Below are 10,515 nucleotides of genomic sequence, written 5' to 3'. Positions count from 1 at the left end.
GTGTGTGCGGGAGTGTGTGCGTGTGTGTGGGAGTGTGTGTGGGTGTGTTGGGCATACCTTCAGTGTTCTCCCAGCCAGATGCTGGCTGTGACTTGGCTCTCACTTCATGAATGTTTTGATCTTTGCTCCATGAGAAAGTCGCTTATAGTTGTGATTGATGTTTCTCTTAGGAGTGAGAGCAAGCATTTTCCATATGTTAAAGCATTCGTTGCTTATCCTTTTCTGGGAATTGTATTCCATACCCTTTGTTCATTTTTCTGTTAGTTTATGGGGTTCTTACTAAACTGTAGGGACGCTTTATTCAGTGAGAAGACAAGCTGTACATGATGCGTTGCAAATGCACCTAATTTCATCTTCTGATTTTGCTTACATTGTTTTTGCCATGTAGATTTTTTTTTTAATGTAGCTGAATTTAACCAGTCTTTCGTGGCTTCTTCGTTTTATATTCCTGAGGCCATGGGGCTGCTGTGGGGTGTGGGGTGGTACAGTGCAGCCCCCTTGCCTAGGGCAGACTGACTGGCCAGTCCAGGGAGCAGCAGAGGGGTGGCAGGAGTCAGAGTCGGCTGCACAGGACGGAACACTCCAGTGACACAGCCTTCTGAACACAGGGTTTAAACATGCTCCAATCCCAAAGAAAGGCAATGCCAAAGAGTGCTCAAACTACCGCACAATTGCACTCATCTCACATGCTAGTAAAGTCATGCTCAAAATTCTCCAAGCCAGGCTTCAGCAATACGTGAACCGTGAACTTCCAGGTGTTCAAGCTGGTTTTAGAAAAGGCAGAAGAACCAGAGATCAAATTGCCAAAATCCACTGGATCATGGAAAAAGCAAGAGAGTTCCAGAAAAACATCTATTTCTGCTTTATTGACTATGCCAAAGCCTTTGTCTGTGTGGATCACAATAAACTGTGGAAAATTCTGAAAGAGATGGGAATACCAGACCACCTGATTTGCCTCTTGAGAAATCTGTATGCAGGTCAGGAAGCAACAGTTAGAACTGGACATGGAACAACAGACTGGTTCCAAATAGGAAAAGGAGTACGTCAAGGCTGTATATCGTCACCCTGCTTATTTAACTTCTTTGCAGAGTACATCATGAGAAACGCTGGACTGGAAGAAACACAAGCTGGAATCAAGATTGCCGGGAGAAAAATCAATAACCTCAGATATGCAGATGACACCACCCTTATGGCAGAAAGTGAAGAGGAACTAAAAAGCCTCTTGATGAAAGAGGAGAGTGAAAAAGTTGGCTTAAAGCTCAACATTCAGAAAAGTAAGATCATGGCATCTGGTCCCATCACTTCCTGGCAAATAGATGGGGAAACAGTGTCAGACTTTATTTTTGGGGGGCTCCAAAATCACTGCAGATGGTGATTGCAGCCATGAAATTAAAAGACGCTTACTCCTTGGAAGATAAGTTATGACCAACCTAGACAGCATATTAAAAAGCAAAGACATTGCCAACTAAGGTCCGTCTAGTCAAGGCTATGGTTTTTCCTGTGGTCATGTACGGATGTGAGAGTTGGACTCTAAAGAAAGCTGAGTGCCAAAGAATTTGATGCTTTTGAACTGTGGAGAAGACTCTTGAGAGTCCCCTGGACTGCAAGGAGATCCAACCAGTCCATATTAAAGGAGATCAGTCCTGGGTGTTCATTGGAAGGACTGGTGTTGAAGCTGGAAATCCCAATACGTTGGTCACCTGATGCGAAGAGTTGACTCATTGGAAAAGACTCTGATGCTGGGAGGGATTGGGGGCAGGAGGAGAAAGGGATGACAGAGGATGAGATGGCTGGATGGCATCACCGACTCAATGAACTTGGGTTTGAGTGAACTCCAGGAGTTGGTGATAGACAGGGAGGCCTGGCGTGCTGCAGTTCACGGGGTCGCAGAGTCGGACACGACTGAGCAACTGAACTGAAAGTCCTAAGGTGGTGTTCATGTTGGCGAGGAAACTGCATGGAGCCACTGGGCTTCACCCCCACCCACCCCCACCCCCCCCCCCCCGCCCCAGCATCAGAGCACAGGGCCTGTATCCCTAAGACTGTCTCTTGGCCCACAGTGGCTGCTGGAGCTCCAGCCATCACTGTGTCTGCAGAAGAGGCGGCTGTGCCTTAGCCTCAGCCGTTTCCTGTGAGGGGCCCCTCGGGAGCTCCTCCAGCAGCACGCACTGCTCATGTCAGCTTGGCCAAACCTAATCCCCTGGGGGTGTCCAGCTGCCCAGCAAGCAGCAAAGGCGGTCTCTCTCCCAGGGATCAGCACCCAGCTACCATCAGCTCTGTGTCCTGGCAAGAGAGAGGGTGGTCGCTGCCTGGCGGGGGCTGCTCCAGAGGGGGCCACCACCCCGCTGAAGGGGTGGGGTGGGGCAGGGCACCTGCAGTCGGCCCCCGCAACCTGTGTGCTCAGCCCTGCGTTCCTGAGTGACATTCCCTGCGTGCCTGTTACTCCCCTGCCCGCCCCCAGGCCGCCCACTTTGTCCGTCCAGCCTTGCCCTTCCCCATGGAAACAGCAGGCCCTCCAGAAAGCCGCAGGTGGCCAGGGACGGTCCCTCTGAGCTGAGTTGGCATTTCAGTGGCCCAGCCAGGGGCCACCCCAGGGTGGGGTGTGGTAGGTCACGCTGGCTGCCCAGGAGCAAGGGCATGTGGTCACAAGTGGGGAACTGGGGGTGGGGTGGCAGGGGCACCAGCTGCTGAATGTCGGGCCACGCCACTGGTGTGGGCAGGGCTAGGCAGCACAGGAGAACCTCGCTGCTGGAGGAGAGGGGCCCGTGGGGATGAGGACAGGAGTGCCTGGGCCAGGGCAGCGGTACTGAGGGGGTCCTGGGCAGGAACTGAGATGGGGCCCCCCCCTCAGCTCAGCAGGATGAGCTGGGGTGCCAGGGCCCTGAGAAGGAAGGAGTGGGACAGGCTGCCTGCCCCGGCGGGAGGGTGGCCCACGTGGACAGTCGAGCTTTGGCTCTGAAAGAAGGCCGCGCTTCAGGCAGCCAGAGGTGACGTGGGGCCGGGTGGAAACGGAGTGGCAGGACGGGCAGGGAGCACGAGCCTGCCAGGGGAGTGGGGCGGTGGGCACAGCAGGCTGGCCGGGCGAGTGCCCCTGAGCGTGTGGCTGTGACGGTAGGGCTGTCTCCAGCACGCCCAGACGGAACAGCACTGGTCAGGGGTAAGCAGAATAGGTGGGCAGGGAGACAGGTGAAGCTGCTAGGGTGCTTTGTGGGGGAGTGGGTCTGCTGGCAGCCCCCATGCCCACTCCCCTTCTTACCAGGCATGGGGCGGTTGGTAGCGGGGGCGTGGGTGTCTCACCAGCTAAGATACTACATTTCGCAACCTCCCTTGGCTAGGAGTGGTCAAGTGACCAAGTTCTGGCCAATGAGATCTGAGCAGCTGTTACAAGGGCTTCTGGAGAGCTCCTTAAAGGAAGAGGTTGCTCCCTTCTCCTCTCTTGTTTGTGCCTAGAAAGTGGATGTGATGGCTGGAGCCTCACCCTCCATGTGTGTCCATGAGGACGAGGTCCAGCCCAGCCGGGATGGGGCAACGGGAGAGCTAGACAGCTGGTGCCCCAAGAACTCTGGGAAGGTTCTCCAAGCTGGTCCCCCCAGAACTCTGGGAAGGTGTCACAGCTGCCCAGGGCCTCCAACGGCCAGCACTCCCTCACACAGGAGAAATAGTCTCCTTCAATTTCTGTTCATTGAGCTTTTCTCTTCCACACAACCAAAGCCAGTCCTAACACAGCGAGTGACCAGAGCCCACCAGCGTGGGCTGGGCCAAGGAGGGAGGGGGGCTGGGCTCAGCAGCCCCTGGACGGGAGATGGGGGAGTGTAGGGAGGGGGGCCCCCAGGGGGCCTCTGGGCGCCTGTGTGCATCCAGGCACAGAGGAGCCGCGTTGTGCCTGCCCCTCCACAGGATGAACTGCGTGGGCAGCATTCTGGGATTGGGGGCCAGTGCTCTCTGGGGCCAGGGCTGGTCCTGGGGGCTGGAGGAGGGCCTCCCCAGAGTGCACCCAGATCCTGGGCTGAGCCTCATGGCGCTGACAGCAAAGTGGGGCCACAGGGGGACAGGGGTAAGGTGCCAGCAGGGCCAGCACGCCCCCCTGCCTCCAGCTCAGGAACCCCAGAATGGGCGGGCAGGGCTCCCCGAAAAGCCTCTTGGGAGTAAGGCTGGTGGGGACAGCTGGAGGGTCCCCAGGGAGGTGGTGTCTGCACCCGAGTTCCCTGGGCTCGTGGCGGACTCCATGGCCTGTAGGAGAGCTGGGGCAGGAGCTGGGCCTGCAAGCGCCTGCAGGAGCGGGCGCAGGCCAGGGCAGGGCCGCCCCACGCAAGCCCCACAAGGGAAGTGAAGTCGCTCAGTCGTGTCCAACTCTGCGACCCCGTGGACTGTAGCCCACCAGGCTCCTCCGTCCAGGGGATTCTCCAGGCAAGAATACTGGAGTGGGTTGCCATTTCCTCCTCCACGGGATCTTCCCGACCCAGGGATCGAACCCAGGTCTCCCGTATTAGAGGCAGACGCTTTAAGCCCCACAAGACCAGGCCTGTTTTTCCCAGTGACATGCTGCCCCTGGGGTGCTAGGAGGCTCCGACAGGCTGACACGGCTCCGTCCCCACAAGGGCTCAGCGCTGAAGGGAGCCCCCCCACACTTGTGCAGCAGGGCCTGCCCAGGTGCCAAGAGGGGCATGGCAGTGGGACCAGCTCGGGGCTAAGTCTGGGCCCCAAGAAGGGGGGCGGATGGGGGCGGGATCGCTTCCCTTCCTCACGGCTTCCAACCTCCCCGCATCCTGAGCTGTGCCTGGTGACCCTGGAGCGTCCAGAGGTGTGACCACCACGTGTCCAGGTGACCTTGTGAGCGTGGGTGAGAGGTGGAGTGGGGAGAGGGAGCCCAGAGCCGCTGCCCTGGTGCATGAAACTCCTCCTTCCTGCCCTCGGTTCCCCAAGGTGGGCGTCGGGGAGGAGGGCAGGGGGTCCCCAGGGGATGATCGATCTGGCCCCTCCTCCGCAGTCCTGAGGGGGTGCCCGGCGCCGGAAGTGCGGGCTGCGGCTTCTTGCTAGGCAGCCCTGGGACCCTGCTTGGGCTAAGTGCACAGTCACGCGGGAAGCTTGAGGCCAAGAGCCTTCGGGGCCCCACTGTCTGCTACCTGCGCCCTCCGGAAGCCAGGCCTGGGCGGTGGGACCGGGGGCGCTCACGCTCCTGCAGCCCCGTGTCCTGAGATTCGGGCCTCTCAGCTGCCTGCAGGTTGGGTGGAGGAGCCCTTTGGTGCCCGGCCAGCCAGAGGGTCACTGCGGAATTTCCGCAGCATCGGCCCTGCGCAGGGGGGGCGCCCGGGGTGGGGGCGGCGCTGTGGGTGAGGAGGGAGGCCGCAGGCCAGGGTGGGGGCTGCAGCGCGGGGCGGGGCAGTCCAGCCGCCGCACCCCAACTCCCGCCCCTCCTCCACCCACTGCCCACTGGAGACGTTGAGGGCAACGCTGGGCGCCCTCCTCCACCCCCACCGGCCGGCGGTGGCTGTCACCCACTGGCCGCAGGGTCCTCTTGCTTCACGACCCCAGCCTCAGCCCCAGCTCTGGCCCCGTGGTCGGTGACCAGCACGGGGAAGAGTCCCTCTGAGAACACGGGAGTTGCTCACGGAGAGGGATGTCTGCCCGCGGGCGCAGAGCTCGGCCATGGAGCAGCCGCGGGGCTGGGCAGGCACACGGCGCCGCCACTCGGTGTCCAGCGACCGTGGGAGCCCACCCTGAGTGCCGGCGAAGGGGACCCCCATCCCTGCGCAGCAGCGCCCGCATCCGGGGCGGCTCTCTCAGCTGCCTGCCTCCCCGCCCCGCACTCCAGGAGCCAGCAAGTGGGGGCGCGGCGCCGGGCTGCGGGCGGAGAGGCGCGGCTGCACGGGGCCCCGCGGGCTGGGCTCAGGCGCCTCCCCGGAAAGCTGCAGACGCCCCCGCCACCTCGGCAGTCCTGGTGCTCAGGACTGGCGGGGCCAAGGCGCAGCGAGGCAGGAGCACGCGGTCGGGGCACACCCGATCCCTGCTGCGGCGCGCCAGCCCCGGCCTCTCCTCACCCCCCAGGCGCTCCCCGCGGGGGGAGGGGAAGAGGAGGTCCCGAGGCTTGGGGGACCTGGTTCTCTGGGGCTGGAGGCTCCGCAGCGAAGGTCGCGAGCACGTGCGGGAACTCGGGGCGCAGGACGCGCGAGCCTGGCCACGGGAACCCGGGCCGGCGGGGAAACGGGGGCCCACGGCCCGCAAGGGGCACCTGGGTCGCGCCAAAGTCCCCGCCGAAGGGCAGCGAGCAGCTTGAGGGACGCGGGCCTCCTTCGGTTTATTGATTGGGTAGAGTTCGGCAAAGTGCTTCCGAGCGGACCGAGCTCGGCCCCAACGCACGCGGACAGTCGTTTATAAATTTAAAACTCTTCTGTAGCAATCGGCCATGTACAGAGTCAGCGACCGCGGCCTTGCCAAAGAGCCGGCCCGCGGGCGCCCTCGGGTCCTTGGGCCGCCCGGTCGGCCCCATGGCCGCGCTCAGAGGTGCGGCGCGTAGAAGGCGGGCGCGCCGTAGGTCTGCGAGCCCAGCACGAAGGGCGAGAGCACCGTCGGGCTCGACAGGAAGGGCAGCTGCGCGGCGCACACCAGGCCGCCGGGGCCGTGCGCTGGGTACCCCGCCGGGCCGTGCATGGCGAGCGGCGCGCCCACGGGCGGCGACGGGCTGAGCGGGCTGAGGCCGCCGGGCAGCCCCGCGCCCGGGCCCGCGCCCCCGCCGCCACCGGTCGGCGCGCTGGTGTCGGCGCCGGGGTTCTGCTTCTTCCACTTGGTGCGGCGGTTCTGAAACCAGATCTTCACCTGCGTCTCGGTGAGGCTCAGCGACAGCGCCAGGTTGAGGCGCTCGCACACCGACAGGTAGCGCGTCGCCTTGAACTTGTTCTCTAGCGCCACGAGCTGCTCGTAGGTGAAGGCGGTGCGCGCGCGCCGCGGCTTCCCGGACTTGGAGTCGGAGCCCGTGCGCTTCCGCTTGGGCTTCGCGGCCGCCGCCGCCGCGCCCTGCGAGGCCGTCCCCGCGCCCCCAGGCGCCGCCGCCGCCGCGGCTCCCTGCGGGCCCGGGACTCCGGGCGAGGTCCCGCGGGGACCCGGGGCCGCGGCCTCGTCGACGGCGCCTGAGGGCGCTTCGGCCTCTCCCTGGCAGCCCGACCCGCGGGCCCCGAGGCCGCCGCCGCCACCGCCTCCCCGCGCCTCCGCGCCGCGCACCGTCCCCGCCTCGTCCTCATCGTCGTCGTCGTCGGGCGCCTCGTCCCCGCTGTCTGCGCTCGGGCTGCGGCCGCCGCCGCTGCTGTAGCCGTTCGCCTCTGCCTCGTCCGCCTTGCAGGGGTCGCCGGCGTCTGTGGGCCGGGCGGGGCGGGAGGACAGGACAGTTAGGACCGGCGCGCTCCCTTCCGCGCTCGTCCCCGCCGTCCCGCGCCCCGAGTCGAGCCCCCCTCTCCCGTTTCCGTTTCTTCTCTGCCGCCTCCCCGGCCCCGGGCGCTCTCGTTTCCCTGCCCGCGCCCTCCCTCCTCCCGTGCCCCCCAGCCCCGCACTCCTCCTTTCCCGCGGCTCCTCTTCCCGCCGTCTCCCGGGTCTGCGCCTTTGCCTGAGCGGGGCAGACCGCACCGCCGGGCTTACGGCGAGGGGGAAGGATCCCATCGATCCGCGGGGCAGATACAAACTTAATTAAACTCATTTTGTGTAATGTACAAACTAGTTAACGGCCATTTAATTTATTTCGGCGTATATTACCCTCCAATTACCGCAAGGCTCCGGGCCAGCCAATTACCGAGCGTTTAAGAGTGGGCCGGACCAGAGGCCTGGGGTGAGGGTGGAGCCCGCTACCGGAGGCGATTTCGGGGGACCAAAAACGCTGCCCTGGATCCATCCCTACCTCGAGCCTCGGGGCCTAGAACTTGGCCCCTGGGCTGAGGCCCCAGCGGGCCTGGACTGGGCCTGACCGGGAAATCCCGGCCTGGGGGCGGGGGTCCAGGGCAGCGCTGAGATCCCCGGGATGGAGTCTCTGCTCAGCCTGTCTGAGCAACAGCCCCAGATCCTCCAGGCAGAGCCCCGCAAGGCGGCTGCAATCCGAATCTCAGAAATTTGGAGGACAGCATCTGACCTGATGGCGGCCTGGTGTGGGGCAGGGGGGTTTCTAAGCAGCCCTGGCTCCCACAGGTGGTCGTACAACCAGGAAAGCAGCCAGGACAAGCCCCCAGCACCGTGTCTCGCGGTCGGGCACCAGGCCCCGTGAGGGCGGCCCTGAGAATTGGAGAATAAAGGCCACATGCAGCCCTGGGAGACGCCTCCAGGCCCCCACGTACCCCTCGCCGCGAGCAGAGGCTGCGCCAAGGGGAGCCAAGAGCACTTTGCTCCTGTTCTGCCCACGGCTGGACTGAGGAAGGGGGCTGACCACCCCTCCCTGAACCCGGGGAACTGGGCCTTCTGACTGTTCCCCGTTTGAGTGGAGGCTCTATGTGGAAACTCCCAGAACCTCGCCCGGGGGGAAGCCTGAAGGGGCCCCTCCAGTCTGCCTGGGTTGTTTCTCCTTCATATCAGTCCAGCTCTGAGGGCACCCCAAACTGGAGGCCCCTCTCCTGGAAAGGCCCCCCAGCCCTGCCTGCCCCCTAGCCTTGCCCGCCTTGCGCGCCTCTCTCTGCCAGGCAGAGGCCCCAGGAAGTTGGCTGCAGGAAGGGCCGGGGAGGGGGCACCGAAAGCAATCAGGAGCCGGTCGAATGCAATTCTCGATCAATAGCGGCCCCTAATAAGTGTAATAGGTTTTAATCGAGTAATTATCCGAATTTTGACCCTATAATTTAGATGTTCGGGGGGAGTTTGCAAGGTGCTTGAAAGAGATATGCATGCAGCCGTAATGGGATATCGACCGGGCCGGGGCTCGGGCCGCCCCATTAGCGGCTGCTTTCCACCGCTAAGCACATTTCCCCTTAACTGTAATCGAAGGGATTTAATTGTTTTTCCAGAGATAACCAGCGTTTTGTCACAATTAGTCTGATTTGTCCCCCCAAAAAAAGAGAGAGAAAGAGAAAGAAAAACAAAAAAAGGAAAAAAATGAATGAAGGGCGGGGGCCTCGGGAGGCTGCGGCGGGAGTGGGGAGGTCACCGCGCGCGAGCCCGCCATGCCCAGGGCGCGCAGTGGCCAAACCTGCGCCGGCCGTGCGGCCCGCAGCCCTGCGCCGGCCCGGGGAGCCAGCTGGGAGGCACCGGGCGGCGCGGGACCGGAGCCCGGCTCGGACGCAGGCGGCGGGCGGGCTGGTGCGGACCCCGCGCGCTACGAACTTTCCCACAGAGCTTGTCGCCGGGCCGGCCAGGTTCGCCGAGGGGTCCCGGGAGCGCGAACGCGTAGCCGCGGCCCGTGCCCCGGCCCTGGAGACCCGGCGCCGGCCCTGTCCTACTCACGCGGCGGCTCAGCTCCGGTCCCGGCTCCAGCTCCGGCGGCGACGAGGGCGCGGCGCTCCAGCTCCTCCGAGCGCGGCGGGCGTCCCGGGGCGGCGGGGGCCGGGGCGCACGGGGCGCAGGCAGCGGACGCCACAGGGCCCAGAAGCACACAGCGGCGTCTTCGGCTGTTGAACTTGTTGGGGTCCAGTATGTCCAGCACCGAGAAGGAGGTGGGGCGCGGCGGCGGGCCGGGCCGGGCCGCCCCAGCCCCCTCGGGCGCCGCGGGCACCGTGTCGCTGGCGGCGAGCGGCGGGGCTCCGGCCCGCGGGAAGGCAGGCATCTCCGCGCGCCCGTCCATGGCGTCCCGCGCGGCGCCGGGCGCGGGCGGTGCGGGCCCTGGGCCTGGCGCTGGCGGCGGCGGCGGCAGCGCGGGACCGTCCCCGGGAGCTGCCGGGCCGCTCGCGCTCATGCCGGCCTCCCGCGCGTCGGCCGCTCGGGCCCCTCCGGCTACTGGGCTCCCATCCCCGGCGGCCCGGGCGCCGCCGCTCGGTCCTGCGCCGGCGGCCGCGGCTCGGCTCGCGCCCCGCGCTCGGCCGGTGCTGCTGCCGCCGCCTCCGCCGCCGCCTCAAGCGCCCTTCGCGCCGGGCCGGCTCCTTTATGGCGGCCCCGCCGGCGGCGCCCACGCGCCCACTCGCCGCACACACGTGCGCCCGCCGGCGGCCGCGGGCTCCGCCGCCCTCGTTAGCGCGCGCGCCTAATTGGCTGCGAACGGTCCCGGGCGGAGGAGGCGGGCCCCGCGCGGGACACACGGACGGCACCCCGGGCCCGACCGACAGACGCGCAGCCCGGGGAAGAGTGCGGTGCGCGAGAGGCTGTCGCGGTTCGCTTCGCTTCCTCTCGTCCGGAAACACCGCCGGCCCCCCGGGCTTGGGGCGGGGGGAGGCAGCCCCCTTAAATAATTGCGGGGGCCCCGGGGCGCGCCCCGCGAGTTGGCTGGGGCATCCCGGCGGCTCGCGAGGCTACCGCGCCCCTCTGCGGCTGGGCGAGCCGTGCGGTCCCCGCGGGCCGACCCCCGGGGTCCCGGCCGCGTCGTCAGCCCTCTCTCGGGCGTTCCGCGGGCCTCGGTCCCGC

At 65.1% G+C, this 10,515-nt stretch overlaps 1 protein-coding gene across 1 annotated transcript; it reads right to left on the bottom strand.

Moving 5' to 3' along the window:
- Positions 1-6,495: 6,495 nt before the first annotated feature.
- NKX1-1 (NK1 homeobox 1) lies at positions 6,496-9,853 on the bottom strand. The gene is made up of 2 exons (XM_068974769.1): positions 9,406-9,853; positions 6,496-7,346 (listed from the first exon to the last, which is right to left on the bottom strand). The coding sequence occupies exons 1-2, from the start codon at positions 9,851-9,853 to the stop codon at positions 6,496-6,498; spliced, it is 1,299 nt and encodes a 432-aa protein (XP_068830870.1).
- Between the last annotated feature and the right edge of the window lie 662 nt (positions 9,854-10,515).

The sequence above is a fragment of the Capricornis sumatraensis genome, chromosome 7 (assembly GCF_032405125.1).
Source record: "Capricornis sumatraensis isolate serow.1 chromosome 7, serow.2, whole genome shotgun sequence".
NCBI classification, from domain to species: domain Eukaryota; kingdom Metazoa; phylum Chordata; class Mammalia; order Artiodactyla; family Bovidae; genus Capricornis; species Capricornis sumatraensis.
This window is presented reverse-complemented; position numbering and strand designations above follow the sequence as displayed.

Coding starts and splice junctions, on each gene's coding strand:
- NKX1-1 (XM_068974769.1), bottom strand. CDS start 9,853: ATGAGCGCGAGCGGCCCGGCAGCTCCCGGGGACGGTCCCGCGCTGCCG. Junction 7,347..9,405: donor GACCGGAGCTGAGCCGCCGC/GTGAGTAGGACA, acceptor CCCGGCCCACAG/ACGCCGGCGACCCCTGCAAG.